The sequence below is a fragment of the Triturus cristatus genome, chromosome 3_2 (genome assembly GCF_964204655.1).
Source record: "Triturus cristatus chromosome 3_2, aTriCri1.1, whole genome shotgun sequence".
Taxonomy (NCBI): domain Eukaryota; kingdom Metazoa; phylum Chordata; class Amphibia; order Caudata; family Salamandridae; genus Triturus; species Triturus cristatus.
The window spans coordinates 1228372431-1228390963 of record NC_140584.1 but is presented as its reverse complement, the minus strand read 5'-3'; the positions used below and the strand labels follow the sequence as shown (position 1 = coordinate 1228390963).

At 49.8% G+C, this 18533-nt stretch overlaps 1 protein-coding gene across 2 annotated transcripts in view; it reads right to left on the bottom strand.

Moving 5' to 3' along the window:
- The window catches only part of LOC146859526 (CD5 antigen-like), a 692104-nt gene that overhangs the window by 543987 nt on the left and 129584 nt on the right, over positions 1-18533 (bottom strand). For both annotated transcript variants that reach the window (XM_085650237.1, XM_085650236.1), the window contains one exon: positions 2597-2914. In XM_085650237.1, coding sequence (XP_085506363.1) covers positions 2597-2810 — 214 coding nt within the window. In that variant the 5' untranslated portion in view covers positions 2811-2914. The remainder of the gene's footprint in view (positions 1-2596; positions 2915-18533) is intronic.

Below are 18533 nucleotides of genomic sequence, written 5' to 3'. Positions count from 1 at the left end.
TAAAGTAGGTTCCTCTTGCCTAACTGTTGAGTAAAGTGCCGGAAAATTTCCTAGCATTTATCAGGCGAAATATGCTATTGCCTTGAACTTTGATGCCCTATATTCCAGTGTGTAATAATTGACTAAAAAGTATGGTTGTCTCTGACTTTGAGAGCCTGGAACATGTCTTTCCACCTGTTATCTCCCCATTCTCTCTTGGCTTTGTCTAGCATTACCTTATACCTTTGACAGGAAGTCACAAATTCATCACAATGACATCCCCTGGCTGCTGTGTTCATAAACCTCTGGGCCTGCTCACATTCCTCTGAGAACGACTTAGGATCTTTCTTAGGGCACTTGAACTTGTTCTTATGTTCCCTATAAAAGATCTATTGAAAAAACATTTATGGATATTTAAAGATAATGAAAGGATCCACACTCTCAATGTCAACACCAGACATGAAATGTAAGAACAGATGATACGTTTCAGCTTGTGTTTTTGATCTGACATTACACTAGGCCAGGAGATCCTTCAGCAGTTATTATCTGTAATGGGTTCAGGAGCCATCGCAAGGTTAAATGGAGGTGATCTATTAAACTCTGTCCCTGATGAAATAGTAGAGAGGGGATAGTGATTACTATTGTCACGTTGTCAACCTTCAGGTCCCTTAATGATGACCATAACTTTACGTCTAGTAGGACGTAATCGATGGTACTGCTTTGTCCACCTCTCCTGAATGAAACTGCCCTATTTATATCAAGAGGAGTTTGTCCATTACATGCCCTCAGACTCCGGCCAACAACTACTGAGGCCACTTGTAGGGCAGTGATTATAAAGGAACGATGTGGGCTCCCTATCAGATTGGGGATCCGGCAGTATTCAGTCTCTTCTTCAGTTACCAAACTAATTGTTGAGGAGGGCTCAAAAGAAGTGTTAAAGTCACTTCCAACAAATATTTTAGCCACCTGTTGACATAATTCAATCAACTCATCCAGCATGGTCAAAACTGGTGAATCACAGTTGGTGGGCATTTGACGTGAACAAATGTTCAACAAGATCAAATACATGCCCCTTAAAAAATTAGTTTAATGCCCATTAGATCTAGAGAATCTATACTTAAGAGCTCTTGAATACAAGCAACATCATTTTTTACTAGGATCAGCAGACCCATTCTCTGCCCTGAATTTGTTGGAGGGATTGCTCTCACACTGCAGGCAGTAAATGCATCCCGGAATACCTTCTTGTTAGCCCAGGTGTCCTGAAAAAGCCATACATCATACATCCCCACAAAATCTATCCAGTCTTGGTCATCCAATTCGGCTTTTTCCCCAGTTACATTCCACGAGATCAAGGAAAGGTCAGTTCTGAACACTGGTGCCTGCTGAACAGGAGATTCAATTCTTTGTTCTCCATGGATGAATACACAAGGTTTAATTGTTGTTGTTTCAGAATGGGTCATCTTTATAGGGTCAGTAGTTGCAGAATTTACTGAAGAGACCATCTCTAAGCTGCCAGCTGCTAGCACAAGCTCTCTTTCATCCCTGTTTAGTTGTTCATAAGTAAATCTATTTCATGAAGATTGGAGAACCCTTCACTGACAGGCGAGGTTTGAGTACTTAAGGGCTCTGTCATAAAATTAATATGATCTGATCGCACCTTTGAACCTATTGTCTCTTGAATGTGTGTTGTTTTGGTGTGGTTCTAATTATTACATGTTACCCTACTATTCCAATTTTACATTTTTATTGCTTGGTGTTTTGACTTCACTACTCTTTTGGTGCTGCAGAAATACTTTGCTCCATGAACTATGCTAAGCCTCCCTACACTGTGCCATAGCAGCCAGGGGGCTGAGCTCAAAGTTAATTTAGTGACTTTGGGGGTTCAGTCTGATTAGGGTTGAGACTTTTCCTTGAGGTGGGCAGTCACCAACCCGGCGTTCTTGTGTGTGCTTCCTTGAGAGGAAATGTGTTCCAATAATTCAAAAACAAATACAATTTATTGTTGACTGTCTCTGTCAGGATTATTGATGATGATGGATTACCTGATACACATAATCTCCTGCTAAAATGTGGAGATGTGTGGGTTAAGTAAGATCTATTTGGCCGCATTTAAAGGTGGACCTACACAAAACTAACACAAGGAAGCCGAACGAGATACTGGCAGGTGTCTGGTTTGGGTTGAAAATGCTATGGTTGTGTGGATTCTGTGATACATTTTCTAACCACACAAAATGTTTAGGCTATGCCTCAAGAATGAGGACTTCATCCCAGTGTTAACAAACCTCTCTGCTATGATCTTTCCGAAAAGACCTCTAGTCTTGAAAAAACATCATCAAAATGTAATTTCACTATAACAGTGTGATCTGAAAATTCTGTAATGTCTACATTCCTCCCAACTTATACCTGGGTTCACAGCCTCTGGGTACACATCAGTCCTCTTCACCACCTTCTCTGTGACCAGCCTTCCTCCTCGAGCCTACTCTCCACATTGTAATGCTCTCCAGTGTAATGTGCAGCACTCTGTTACTTTGTTGTTAGGTTTGCTTTACAAGATGCAGATACATTGGTCACAGTTCATACCAGGAAGTGAGATCTCATAATATTGCTTGCTTCTTACCTGTGCAGCGCACTCCGGCGGACTTCGTGGTGTCGCAGTCCAGAGGTACCTCGTCACTGTAGGGACACTCTGAGAGCCTGCGTTCACTTCCCTTGCACTGTACATCTGTTATCTGTACTGCTTCATTAATATTTCTAATAAAGGAAGATCCGGTTGTTGCTGAAACTGGAACTCCACACCCCAGCTCTCTACAGACCACTGCAGCATCATTCATGTCCCACTGGTGGTTACACACTCTTCCCCATATATAGGTTTTAACCCGCAAAAACCCAACACAGGGATCCTTGGAATGCGTCAGTACAAGCCTGTCGAAGGGACCTGCAGAAACAGAAGAAATGCACATTGTTACATTCTGTAAACCCTGTCACTGCCTGGATATTTACAAACCCCTGTGCCAGAGTGTTTGCTAAAATATAAGCATTATAATTCTCCAAGCATGGGTGTACACATTACACCCATAAAACAGTACATTTTTCATTACATTCAGGGCTGCCTGCTGGCGTGTAAACCCCTCAATAATATGTCTTTGCACCCTTCAGTTTTCCTCACACAGGAACATATCTCTGTCCTGGCATGACCCAAATCAGAATTCGCCTGGATCCTCAGAGTGTGGTTTTTCATGTGTTTGAGCAGGAAGCCACACTAGACACCCGGGAATGTGTTTTTTAAATGAGGCAAGTTCATAGGAGACACCAGTGGGGTAACATTAGCTCCAAGGGGCCCCTCTGGCACTGTGTTCAGTCAGCGGACCCTTGGCCTGAGAGCACCTGACGGGTCTAGAGCATGGGGGGGCTTCACGTTACACCAACGGGGGAAAGCTGCGCTATTTTGGTTCCGGGGTCTGCCAAAACTGAGGGTACCTACCAACTGGAGACATTTCCACACACTTGGCAGAGTGGAATTGATGCGGATGGTGCTCACAGAAGCCAAACACGTTATGTTATACAGAATTCCTGTAATTCAAAACTACGTGTAAATATATCACACTTTCTTCACTTTTGAGTGACATAAAACTCCAGAAACTCAAGCAAATGCCTCCCATCAAATATTCCTTAGTTTTTCTGCTAAGAACATTGCCTGCATGTGTAAGAGGGCCTCTTGCATGAGGTAAGAATATGCCAAAATGATGACCATCTCAACACCACATTGAAGTATACTGACTTCACATTTTCACAGATTTGATCTTTTCCTGTGTGTTATGATACACCTGGATGTGCAGAAATGGACACTGGTTGGATAACTTCTCAGACTAAGAAAAAATCAAATCACCATTGAGCTCCTCATTGGGGCACAGATGTGGGTGTCTGTGACCCAGACATGAGTCCCTCTTGGTGAATTCACTCATAGAATTAGAAAACCATACATTAAATTACATATCATTTCCAATCTAAAAGCACCCGTCCCATGAGGGATATAGAGATTAAAGCCCTTGCTCCACTATATACCACAGTCTCCTTGTGTCAGTTCTCAGGATTCTCATTGTAAAGCTCTGTTGAGACCCCTCTGACAGGTGGCATAGTGGGCCAATCCATTTCCGGTGCACAGCAGAGTATGCGCTGCAGAAAAATAGCCCATGTTCCAACGTCTCACATTTGAGTTTGGATGCCGGACAGAAGGCTACTGGAGGGTTCAGTGCTGAAATGTTTAACCATTTATATCTAAAAAAAAGCTCAAGTTCTGAAATGTGTTTAGAGTTGTGGAATGTAGGCTCCATCATCGTTAGTTGCAGGAGTACAGTATATACAAGTATATGGCAATGCCTATATATTATCTACTGGCGGTCACCAGTAGATAGTTATAGTTAGGACCTATTTTCCATAGGAAATCCGCAACATTCTATCCCCAATAAGTCTGGCGCCGGTTGACGAATCTTTGCGAAATTTTCCAAACTTTTGGTCATCTCCGGTCCGCTCCTATCCTAAATGATTCGTGGTGATTCGTCAAGCGGGGGCTGAGAAAAAAGGGGGGTCCCAAAACGCGTTTTCCCCATGCAATTTCCCATAGGACCTGTTGATGCAGCTACAGCCCGAACTGCTCAAAGGAATTACACCAAATTTGGCAAAGAGATAGCCCTTGGTTCACACTTGTACCTTTTGGTTAAATGGTATAAATCTGTTCAGTAGCTCCTGAGATATTCAAAAGTAAAAAGATAGATATATCAAGGGCCGCGGATCCTCCCAAGCAAGAGCTTTATGCTAATTGGCAGCCAACACTCTGAATCAGGAAGCGTTGGCAGCCAAGAAAGCACAAAAAAAACACAAAAAGGCAAAAAGGGGGCAGGGTAGAAACACCCTGGACCCCTAGGCCTGCTCAGGGGATCCCACAAGGACCCCCAAGACGCCCAAAAAATGATTTATTTTTTAAAAATCGCGGTCCACTCCCGCATCCCGCTCCCGGAAAAAAAAATGAAGCGCGGACTCCTGCACTTCGTTTACCATTAGCCCCCAGGGGGACCAAGTCCCGGGGGCAATATTTTATAGTAATGGGGGCCCAGAGGGGCCCCCCAGTCCCGGGGACTGCCACCACCCGGAGCTTTTGTGAAATATGTGGGGGGGCTCTTAGCCCCCCGCCCGGGGGCCGCCACCCCCCGGGGCTTTGCAAAAAATGGGTGGGGGGCCTCAAAGGCCCCGCCAAGCCCGAGGACCGCCAACCCCTGAGGCTTTATTTACATATAAATTACGTATTTATGCATTAAGTATAATTACGTATAAATAAAATACCTGTGAGGGGGGCTCAAGCCCCCCACACGCCCCGGGGACCACCACCCCCCGGGGCTTTAAATTAAGTGGAAGGGGTCGTCGCGGCCCCCCCCTGGAGCCAATGATGGCCCTGGCAAATGCCACCCCCCAGGGCCGGCTCCTGCAGTGTCACGGGGTGCCCACCCCCGGGACACTATAGTTTGCAATGCCAGGGCAGGAGCCGTCGCAGCTCCCGCCCTGTCATTGCAAACTGCTTTGCTTCGTTGAAGCGAGAGCAGGGAAACAAAGCAGATTTGGGGAGCAACATGTCAGCTGCTCCTCATGTGAAAAAGCAATGCCAGTTCCCGCAGGAAGCTGGAGCCGGCTGGGACCGTGGGGGGAGTGGACTCTCCCACGGTCCCCAATGAGGTGACCAGGCCCCGGGGGATGGGGCTATTTGCGTGCGTGTGTTTCTGCCTTCTGTATTTAACCTTGATATTGTTTTTAACTGTTTCCCTCCTCGTGCGTGTGTCACTGCATTACTGTATTGAACCTTGATTTGTTTTAACTGTTTCCTTCCTCGTGCGTGTGTTTTTGCCTCTGAGTATATCGCTTCATTTCTGCTCAGCCCCCTGTGCCCGCCCCGCTCCCCGCTGCCGTCCATCGGCCACGCCCCCTTTCTGTTCTGTGCCCTCCCCGCTCCCGCCTCCCAGCTGCTCCTCCCTCCCTCCCACTTGGCCATAAATGGCGACCGCGCGGCGCAGGTGAGTGTGACCTGTTCTCAGGACACCCCCGTGCCGCACAGCCACCAGCTGTGTGTGTGCCCCTTGCCTCACTGCTGCCCGTAGCCTCGCTGTGACTGCCTCGGTGCTCCCCGCCCCTATGACGCATTTTGCGTGCGTGTGTTTCTGCCTTCTGTATTTAACCTTGATTTTGTTTTTAACTGTTTCCCTCCTCGTGCGTGTGTCACTGCATTACTGTATTGAACCTTGATTTGTTTTAACTGTTTCCTTCCTCGTGCGTGTGTTTTTGCCTCTGAGTATATCGCTTCATTTCTGCTCAGCCCCCTGTGCCCGCCCCGCTCCCCGCTTCCCGCCGCCGTCCATCGGCCACGCCCCCTTTCTGTTCTGTGCCCTCCCCGCCTCCCAGCTGCTCCTCCCTCCCTCCCACTTCGCCATAAATGGCGACCGCGCGTATGTGCAGAGGTCATGTGCAGCGGGCGCGCCGATTGTGCGCCAAAGGCGCGCCAAAGGTAAGCCCGTCTGCGCCCGTCCGCGTCTGGACCGCGCCCAGCGCCAGGACCCCTGGCCCCCACCGACACAAGACGACCCGACAGACCTACGACGCCGCCGCCCTCAACGCGCTCAAGGCCGGCCGGAACCCCGCCTGCTGCCGGGCCGCCCCGAAACGCTTCCACGGACCCTTCACCTGCACAACCTGCAAGTTCACCTGCCTCCGAACATGCACAGCGCCCGCCAAGCCAAACCCCAGCAACGACCTCAAATGCATCCTGCTCAACACCCGCTCCATCCACAGACACGCCGTCGAACTCTGGAACCTGCTCGACACTACTTCACCAGACGTCGCGTTCCTCACTGAAACTTGGATGAACGCCTCCTCTGCCCCTGACATCGCCATCGCCATCCCGGATGGATACAAGATCATCAGGAGGGACCGCGTCAACCAGACTGGGGGAGGCATCGCCATCGTCCACAAGAGCACCGTCCACATCACGACCGACGCCGACGACACCTACGCCGCCGCCGAACACCTCCACTTCCAGATTCACACCGACCCAAAGACGACCCTCAGAGGCACCCTCATCTACAGATCCCCGGGACCACGCACACAATTCAGCGAAGACATCGCAGACTTCATCAGCCCGCACGCCCTCCCCTCCGCCGACTACATCCTCCTAGGGGACCTCAACTTCTACCTGGAAAACAACAAGGACCGCAACACCATTACCCTGCTGGACAACCTCGCCAACCTCGGACTCAAGCAACTGGTCAACACCCCCACCCACTACGCCGGCCACACGCTTGACCCCGTCTTCTCATTCAGCAAGCACATCGCCTTCAGCCACTCCGCCGGACTTCACTGGACAGACCACAGCTGCGTCCACTTCAGCTTCAGAAAAACCACAACCCACCACCACCTGCAACAGGTTCCTCACAGAAGCTGGAGCAAGATCACTGCCGACCAGCTCACCTCCTCCCTCAGCCAGAACCCATCTGCGAGCACACCGGACCCCAACGAAGCAGCCCGCAACCTCGCGCAGTGGCTGACCACCTGCGCCGATGACCTTGCACCACTGAAGAACCCTCCCAGCAAACCCAGAAGCAATAAGGCCAACTGGTTCACCGACGAACTCAAGGACTCCAAGAAGACCTGCTGCACCCTTGAGAAAGCCTGGCTCCTCGACCGGACCACTAACAACATGACCACCCTCAAACACATGACCCGCAAGCACCACCAGCTCATCCGCACCACCAAGAAGAAATCACTGAAGGATCGACTGGACAAAAACGCCCATGACAGCAAGGAACTCTTCACCATCGTCAAGGAGTTCTCCAATCCCAGCACCGGCAACAACGACATCACCCCTTCACAAGATCTCTGCGACTCCCTCGCCTCATTCTTCCACCGCAAGATCACCGACATCCACAACAGCTTCAGCGCACCATCCCCACACCCAACCGTCGAACCAACGCACCCCACCGACACCCTCCGCACCTGGACCGCAGTGACCACCGAAGACACAGCCCGCACGATGAACACCATCCACTCTGGATCTCCGACTGACCCCTGCCCCCTCTACGTCTTCAACAAGGCCGACTCCAACATCACACCCCAACTCCGAGACGTCATCAACACCTCCTTCGACACCGCCACCTTCCCGGAGAGCTGAAAGCATGCCGAGCTCAGCGCCCTACTGAAGAAACCAACAGCGGACCCCACCGACCTCAAAAACTTCCGCCCCATCTCGCTCCTCCCTTTTCCTGCCAAAGTCATCGAGAAGATCGCCAACAGACAGCTTGCCGCCTTCCTCGAGACGAATGGATCCCTCGACCCCTCGCAGTCCGGTTTCAGATCCAACCACAGCACCGAGACTGCCCTCATCGCAGCCACCGACGACATCCGAGGCCTTCTCGACAATGGGGAAACAGCGGCACTCATCCTCCTGGACCTCTCCGCCGCGTTCGACACTGTCTGCCACCGCACCCTAGTCCAACGCCTCAGCAACACCGGCGTCCAAGAGAAGGAATTGAAGTGGATCACCTCGTTCCTCGCTGGAAGAACACATAGAGTCCGCCTCCCCCCGTTTCGCTCCGAGGCCACCGAAGTCATCTGCGGCATCCCGCAAGGATCATCACTCAGCCCCACCCTCTTCAACGTCTACATGAGACCCCTCGCAACCATCGCACGCCAACACAACCTCAACATCATCTCCTACGCCGACGACACCCAGCTGATCCTCTCCCTCACCAGAGACCCCGACACCGCTAGAACCAGCCTCCACGAAGGGAGGAAAGACGTCGCCAAGTGGATGAAGAACAGCCGCCTGAAACTGAACTCAGACAAGACGGAAGTCCTCATCCTTGGACCATCACCCTCCGCCTGGAACGACTCCTGGTGGCCCCCAGCCCTGGGCACCGCCCCCAAGCCGACAGACCACGCACGCAACCTGGGCTTCATCCTGGACTCCTCCCTCTCGATGACCAGACAAGTAAACGCCATCTCCTCCTCATGCTTCCACACCCTCCGCATGCTCCGCAAGATCTTCCGGTGGATCCCGATCGAAACCAGGAAGACGGTCACCCAGGCCCTCGTCACCAGCTGGCTGGACTACGGAAACACCCTCTACGCCGGAACCACAGCCAAACTACAGAAAAGACTACAACGCATCCAGAACGCCGCGGCCTGACTGATCCTGGACATCCCTCGACGCAGCCACATCTCCGGCCACCTGAGGAACCTGCACTGGCTCCCCGTCAACAAGAGGATCACGTTCAGGCTCCTCACCCACGCACACAAGTCTCTCCACAACCTGGGCCCCAAGTACCTCAACGATCGCCTGACCTTCCACACGCCCACCCGCCAGCTACGGTCCGCTATCCTCGCCCTCGCCGCCGTACCACGCATCCGAAGAGCCACCGCCGGAGGCAGATCCTTCTCCTACCTGGCGGCCAAGACATGGAACTCCCTCCCCATCCACCTTCGGCTGACCCAGGACCACCTCGCCTTCAGGAGACAACTCAACTTCCTGGCTGTTCGAGCAGTAGCGGCCCCCTTCCCCTAAGCGCCTTGAGACCCTTCCGGGTGAGTAGCGCGCTATGCAAGTGTTTTGATTGATTGATTGATTAGTGGCCCGGGGGGGGCCACGCAGCCCTCCTCCCCAAAATGTTAAAAAAAAAAAAAGTGCTGGCCCCGGAGGATGGGGTCCCCAGCGCCATAAGTGGCCATAGGAGGGGGGCAAGGTAGCCCCACTCCAAATGAAAATTATTTTTAAAAAAGGCCCATGCCCCAGGGCAGAGTAAGGCCTCAGGAGGGGGGCAACGCAGCCCCCCTCCACAGTTTTAAAATTAAAAAAAAAAATTAGGGGGCAGGCCCTGGGGGATGGGGTCCCCAGGGCCAAAAAATAAGAAAAAGAAGGGGGGCTACACAGAACCCCTTCTTAAAAAGATTTTTTCTTTTTTTTTTAAACAGGGCTGCGTTGGCGAGAGGTGTTCTGAGACCACGCCCCTTTTTGCAACTCTCTACAACGCAACGCAGCTAGTGGGCTAGTTGGACCCAAGGGACCCTCAGGATTCAAAGAGACTTAATCCCTCAACTTAAAACGTGCCACGGGGCGTGTTTGCACAGTGGTGAAGGTAGGGGGCGGGGCCTGAGGTGATATGTGTGCAAACACACCCTGTGGTACGTTTTAAGTTGGGGAATTAATTTCTCTTCAATCCTAAAGTCCCCTAGGGGCCAACTTGCCCACCAGGTACCTCCAGTAAGCGCCACAGAGTTGCGTTGCAGAGAGGTGTTAAAAGGGGCGTGGCCTCAGAACACCTCTCTGCAACGCAGCCCCCTGGCGCATACTGGAGGTTCCTGGTGGGATAGTTGGCCCCCAGGGGACCTCAGGATTGAAATGGAATTAATTCCCCAGCTTAAAACACGCCACAGGGCATGTTTGCAGACATGACACCTCAGGCCCCGCCCCCTTCCTGCACCATTGTGCAAACGTGCCCTGTGGCGCGTTTTAAGTTGAGGAATTAATTCCCCTTCAATCTTGAGGGTCCCTGGGGGCCAACTAGCCCACTAGGTACCTCCAGTATGCGCCAGGGAGCTGCATTGCAGAGAGGTGTTCAGAGGCCACGCCCCTTTTTACACCTCTCTGCAATGCAGAACTGTGGCGCTTACAGGAGGTACCTAGTGGGCTAGTTTGACCCTAGGGACCCTCAGGATTCAAGGGGACTTAATCTTCCAACTTAAAATGCGCCATGGGGCACGTTTACACACTGGTGAAGGGAGGGGACGGGGCTTGAGGTGATGTGTGCAAACACGCCCTGTGGTTCGATTTAAGTTGGGGGAAAAATTCCTCTTCAATCCTGAGGGACCCTGGGGGCCAAGTAGCCCACCAGGTGCTTCCAGGAAGTGCCAATGTGCTGCGTTGCATAGAGGTGGTGCAGGCCGTGCGCCTTTTTATATCTCTCTGCTACGCAGCTCTGTGGCGCTTACTGGATGTACCTAGTGGGCTAGTTGGTCTCTACAGACCCTCAAGATTGAAAGGGAATTTTTTCCCCAACTTAAAATGCGCCACAGGGTGTGTTTGCACAGTAGTGAAGGGAGGGGATGGTGTAGGAAAGTGGCTCTATATATACTGGACCAAAGTAAAATCAGCCGAACTACGAATTCCGATTTACTCACCTGTTATTAGGAGAGACCTCAGTGCTGCATGTTTGCGCCCAGTACTGATCCTGAAAAGTAATTCTAACTGTACTTACCAGTAACTTCAATTTCCTTCCATAGGATATAATTGCCTACTTTTTGCTGGAAAAGTTTCAAAGTGTCGATTTTTGAAACTTACAACTTGTATTTCCTTCCATAGCAATCCATTGTGTGGTTTTCAGCCGAAAAGTTTCTAAGTGTGGAATTTTGGAATTTACAAATATTAATCTAAAATCAGCCGAACTACGAATTCCGATTTACTCACCTGTTATCAAAGAGAACCCAGTGCTGCATCTATTAGCCCAGCACTGACCCTGAAAAGTAATTCTAAGCGTACTTACCAGTAACTTGTATTTCCTTCAATAGGAATCCATTGTGTGGTTTTCAGCAGAAAAGTTTCTTAGTGTCGATTTTTGGAACGTACAAAAATTCCTCTAAAATCAGCCGAACTACGAATTCCGATACACTCACCTGTTATCAGGAGAGACCTCAGTGCTGCATCTTAAAGCCCAGTACTGATCCTGAAAAGTAATTCTAACCGTACTTACCACTATCTTGAATTTCATTCCATAGGCTAACATTGACTGGTTTAACTTGGAAATTCGTCTAAGTGTGAAGTTTTGGAACTTACAAATTTTCCTCTAAAATCAGCCGAACTACGAATTCGGATTTAATCACATGTTATCAGGACAGACCTCGGTGCTGCATCTTTGAGCCCATTACTGATCTTGAAAAGTAATTCTAACCGCACTTACCAGTAACTTGAATTTCCTTCCATAGGATATCATTGCCTCCCACCCCTGTTCCTGTTTAACAGTACTTCCGTGAGTCATTGAGCTGACGAGCTCATGGATAAAGCACCCCCATGCTGTGAGAGGTACCTGACCTGAGAAAGATGTTTGGCAGCCTAATAAGCAAACACCAAATTTCAAAGACTGTAATCTCTACTGATGACGATCAAAGAACCAGAAACACGTGTCTAGAGATCAGCACTATCTGCGCCAACTGTGATGAAACACTCGAACACTCTTGAAGCAAGCAAGTAACCGAAACTGCATTTACCACAATGCCAGGGGGGGACCTTGCTGGGAGGTGAAGCGGTGTGCTCCCACTCCTGTTCCTGCTTAATAGTACTCCTGTGAGTCATTGAGCTGACAAGCTGGTGGATGAAGCACCTGCATGCCTGTGAGAGGTACCTGACCTGAAAAAGATGTTGGCAGCCTACTCAGCAAACCCCACATTTCAAAGACTGTAATCTCTTATGATGACGGTTAAAGAACCAGAACCACGTGTCTAGAGACCAACACTATGTATGTATGTATGTATGTATAGGTATTTTATATAGCACCGATGACCACTACGGGTATCTCAGCGCTGTAATCATACCGCTGAAGGAACCCTTCCTGGCTTTCCGTATAGAGTGTCCACTCCTGGGCACCCCCATGGTGAGGCCAGGCATCCCAGCGCTGTTGGGTCCTTTGTGGAGATTAAGCAAGCAATTGCCAAGAGTTGCAGCGTGGGACCCGAGATTAGAATAGGCACTGAGGCGAGAATATCCGGTCCGCGGAATTTATAGCCCGAGACCCTGCCGCGACGGGAATCGAACCCTGGTCCCGGTCTAGTGCTCTGCATCGAGGTCTGCCGCTCTAACCATTGAGCCACACTTCTCCACTATCTGCGCCAACTGTGGCGAAACACTCAACACTCTTGAAGCAAGCAAGTAACTGAAGCTGCATTTACCACAATGCCAGGGGTGAACCTTGCTGGGAGGTGAAACGGTATGCTCCCACCCCTGCTCCTGTTTAATAGTACTCCCATGAGTCATTGAGCTGACGAGCTTGAGGATGAAGCACCTGCATGCCTGTGAGAGGTACCTGACCTGAGAAAGATGTTGGCAGCCTACTCAGCAAACCCCACATTTGAAAGACTGTAATCTCTAATGATGACTGTTAAAGAACCAGAAAGTGTCTAGAGATCAGCACTATCTGCGCCAAATGTGGCGAAACACTGGAACACTCTTCAAGCAAGCAAGTAACTGAAACTGCAATTACCACAATGTCAGGGGCGAACCTTGCTGGGAGGTGAAATGGTGTGCTCCCACCCCTGTTCCTGTGTAATAATACTCCCGTGAGTCATTGAGCTGATGAGCTCGTGGATGAAGCACCCGCATGCCTTTTGAGAGGTAACTGACCTGAGAAAGATGTTGGAGCCTACTCAGCAAACCAGACATTTGAAAGACTGTAATCTCTACTGATGACGGTTAAAGAACCAGAAACACGTGTCTAGAGATCAGCACTATCTGCGCCAACTGTGGTGAAACACTCGAACACTCTTGAAGCAAGCAAGTAACTGAAACTGCAATTACCACAATGCCAGGGGCGAACCTTGCTGGGATGTGAAGCGGTGTGCTCCCTCCCCTGTTCTGGTTTAATAGTACTCCTGTGAGTCATTGAGCTGACAAGCTTGTGGATGAAGCACCCACTTGCCTGTGAGAGGTACCTGATCCGAGAAAGATGTTGGCAGCATACTCAGCAAACCCCACATTTGAAAGACTGTAATCACTACTGATGACGGTTAAAGAACGAGAAACACGTGTCTAGAGATCAACACTATCTGCGTCAACTGTGGCAAAAGACTCGAACACTCTTGAAGCAAGCAAGTAACTGAAACTACATTTACCACAATGCCAGGAGCGAACCTTGCTGGGAGGTGAAGCAGCGTCCTCCCACCCCTGTTCCTGTTTAATAGTTCTCCAGTGAGTCATTGAGCTGACGAGCTCGTGGATGAAGCACCTGCATGCCTGTCAGAGGTACCTGACCTGAGAAAGATGTTGGCAGCCTACAGCAAACCCAACATTTCAAAGACTTTAATATCTACTGATGACAGTTAAAGAACCAGAAACACGTGTCTAGAGATCAGAACTATCTGCGCCAACTGTGGCGAAACACTCGAACGCTCTTGAAGCAAGCAAGTAACTGAAACTGCATTTACCACAATGCCTGGGGCGAACCTTGCTGGGACGTGATTCAAGCAATTCACAAAAGGGGCATGGTTCTAACCAAGGAAGGAAGCCAAGCACCGGAAAATGGGCGTTGTCTGCCTTTATACCAGAAGTCAGCTGACCTGCATTTCAGAGCAGCATGGGTAAGCATACAGGGTGGTAGCCCTCACAATGCATGATGGGAGATGTAGTTTTGTGAGTGTTGGAAACAGATGGGAACGAGATACTGGAAGCTTGGTGGGTGATAGTTGTAGGAAGGTGGACTCTGACTATATGGTTGCCCCCAACTTTTTGCCTGGTATTTGAGTGGTTTTTGACTTGTCTGGCTGGGATCCTGCTATCCAGGACCCCAGCCTATCTGCTTCCTCCCTAAAACTAATGTGTGTACCCTAGGTACAAACCAATTGGATGCTGAGGATACCCTGGCAGTCCCTTGTAGATGGTACCCTAGGTAACCAGGGCATGGGTCCCTCAGTAGGCCTACCAGGGCTGCAGCACTTATTGTGCCACCCTGAGACAGCCATACAAAATGACACCACCAGACCACTACTGTAGTCTAGGTAAGGTGGTGCTAGCACCCCTTACAGGGATATAAGTACCCTATATCCCACCCCATTACAACACGTATACTCTCATAGGTCACCCCTATGGCAGGCCTTGGTAATCCTACAAGGCAGGGTGCTGAGGTATGTGTGAGGGGGGACCCCGACCTGAGTAGGGGCGCTCTGCAACCTTGTAAAATCATTGCTGGGTTGTTTGTAGTGTAGCCATTCCATAAACGGTTAACCGCATTATAAGTCTATGGCGATAACGCGATAACTTGAGAATGGCTACACAGAACCATATTGTGTTTGGTGTCAAACATGTAGGAATCATACCCCCAGTCCAGCCATGGGCATGAGGGTACGATTCCCCCGTGCTAGAGGGGCGATATGGGAAAAGCGGCAGAATTTAGACACCAATTTAAAAGTGCACACGTAGTACAAAATGCATGCTACCGGCCACCCACACGACTCTGGCTGCCTGCTGCTGGGGAAAATCCCAGCCTCGGCAGCTGGACATTAGGGCTCCTGTGGCAGGGAGGTGCCAGCACCTTCCCAGACAGGAGATGTGGATTGGAACAGGGTGGGTGCACCAAATGTCCTTTCAGATTTGCACGTAGGCAGCTCCAGCGCCTGCATTCTGCATACACCGCTTGGAACCGGTTCAGGGGCATCCTGCCCCTCGCCCAGGCGGGAAACACACAAAGGGGAGAGGGTGTAGCCACCCTTTCCTGCCTCACCACTCATTGGTGGACACTACTCTGGACACTCCCCTAATCTTGGGGATAAAGGTGAATAACGTGGCCCCAGAGCCTCAGATTAATCTTGGACTTCACAGACTTGACCTTCGATGAGCTGCTTCCCAGCTGACTGAAGAAATCTCCCTTGGGATAAAGGAGTTATCCCCCTGCTTGGCAGGCACCTGAAACACTGCAAGTGACGCAGTTGGAACTTTGCGGCTCCTGCGGACTTCGTCGACTTCCAGCGCCCTTGAGGTGGGTTTTCTGAGCATCCCAGAGGCCAGTGAGCGTGCTCAACAAGTTTGAGCACCGTGGACCACGTGGGTGCCGAGATACTCAATACCCCAGAACACCAGCCACCTCTTGCGTAGCACACGACCCTGACCAGTGGGGAAGTTGTGCTTTGGCCCGTTCACGAGCCAACCACTCTACAGCAATTGTGCCAAAGACCAGCACCCTAGCCCCCTCCGGTGGCCTGTGGGTGCCCTTTTACGCACTCCAAATTGCCGCCTCCCATGGTCCATTGTCACTCAACTTGTGGGCCCTAGCGGAGGTCAATCTCGAGAATCAAGAGTTCTTCTAGTTGCTCCAGGCCTGTTCTACAGTCTCTCCAAAGGAGACCTCTCAAAGACCTCGTGGGTCTGCACCGTAGCTGATTTGTGCATCTTGCATGGGTTGCGGTTGCCAAGGCTTAGTGGATCCAATCTGGACACTAACACTGCAGCGACCCTCATCCAATGTGGGACAGTCGCCCTCCAGAAGCTGGCTATCCTTGAAGCCTCCTGGAGCCCGTGGCTGCAGATCCAAGCTACACCTCTTTCCACCTGAAGCACCCGACATCGAAGAGCTCTTTCCTTTGAGCCTGCTGGTCACTTTGCCGTGACCCAGACTCTGTCCCCTCTGCTTTCAGGTTCTTCTCTACAAACTCTACATCTTCAACCTTCACGGCATCATCGACGCATTTGGCTAGCAGCAGTTTTGACTCTTTTTCCATTGAAAATCAGCCCGCGACCCGACATTGAAAACGACCTATGCACCCGGCTTCCCTGGGGCAGGTAACAGTGGTACCTCGGAACTCTCGTGGTAGTGGGCTCCTCAAAAGCTTAACTCTAAAGTTTTAACTTTGAACTCCTGCTAGAAGTGTCTTTAAACTGTTTATTTCAAACCGCGACATTCTCCATAGGCTATAATAGAGATCCCGATAGCAGCTATTTCCACTGCACGCGCCTCCCGCGGGTCCCCTTCCTCATAACCTGGGGTGGATTCTAAAAGGGCCAGCAATCCTAAATGCCCTAGGCATTGTCTCTAGAATTGTCGTGGTTCTTATACCACTTTTTTAGTATATGGTTTGGTCCCACCCTGGGGCCCAATGTTAACGGTGCAATTTATTGTATTTATCAGTGCTTGTTTGAATTGTAACTTTGCCTTAGCCCCATAAAGAGACTGTGGGATTCTGTTTAGAATAAATACATATATTTTATATATATACCTGTGTGGAATACTCTTTCATTTGGTCATTCAAGAGGTTATCTATGGTAAAACAATAAGCTTAACACTCCTTCAAGACTTAGTCTGAAGGCTGCTCTCCACAGCTACCACTAGGATAGCTTTCTTTAAAGGTTGTCTTTTAAACCTATCACCATAAGAGTCGAATTGGACTGGTGCAAGGTGGCCACTATAACTAGTGACCAGCATATGCCAGGCCAACTTCTCACAACAGTTCTCCCCCCTAACGGTCTACTCACTGGTCTAGGTTTAGAGGGGTGTAATGCATGGAATCCTCTCACTAATACTGGTGCATGAACATTCTCTGCAGGTTCCCAGGTTCTGTCTTCAGGGGAAAATCCCACCCAATCTACTAAGTATTGCAATTTTCCCTTGCATCTGCGAGAATCGATTATATGCCTCACTTCATACTCTAATTCCCCTTTGATGGTGACAGGGGGTGGGGGTGGCTCCGGACAAGAAGGAGAGACAAAAGGTTTGAGCAGAGAAGTGTGAAAGACAGGGTGTATTTGCATATCTGAAGGTAATTCAAGTTTCATTGCTACGGGGTTGATTACTTGTCATATTGGGTAAGGTCCCACATATCTTGGTTGTAATTTTCGAGGTCCAGGTAGTTTCATATTTTTGGTGGACACCCATACCTGATCTCCTGTTTTATAAACTGGCGCAGGGCGTCTCTGTTGGTCAGCGTTTGTTTTCATGTATTGCTTAGCCTCATACAGCTCATGTTTGGCTTGGTCCCATATGATGCTCCGTGACAGTGGGGACCTTTATCAATGTGGACGGGAGATGAAGAGGAAGGAACTTAGGATGACAGCCTGTAACAAAATAAAATGGAGAAACCTTGGAGCCAGAGTGCGTAGAATTATTATACGTGAACTCCGCCAATGGGAGGCCTTGGACCCAATCAGGGGTAGTGGTACTGATCAAACACCTCAGAAACTGCTCTAGAGACTGATTGGTTCTCTCGGTCTGACCATCTGTTTACGGATGGTAAGCCGAAGAGATGGTCTATGTGTAGACGGTTGCACAGGCCATGCCAAAACTTGGATACGAATTGAGGATCTCTGTCGGAGACAATTACAGAGGGCAAGCCATGCAATCTGGCTACATGTTCAATGAATATGTCTGTGAGCTCTTTGGCCTTAGGGAGTTTTTTTAGCGGAACAAAGTGAGCCATTTTAGATAACATATCTACAACCACCAGAATGGTTATAAACCCTTTACTAACTGGTAGGTCTGAGATAAAGTCCATACTGATAGAGGACCAAGGACAATCTGGGATTGGTAATGGTTGTAACAGGCCAGCGGGAGCACAATGTACTGATTTTTGCCGAGCACATGTGGAACAAGTCTGGACAAAACTGGTGACGTCCTGATTCATGCCCTTCCACCAAAACCATCTCTGCAAAGTTTGGAGTGTCTTTTCTCCCCCAGGATGAGCAGCCATGGGTAATGTGTGGCACCATTTCATGATTATATATCGTGCTTGGTCTGAGGGAAGAAACAGATGTTTTTCATGATAAAACAAAC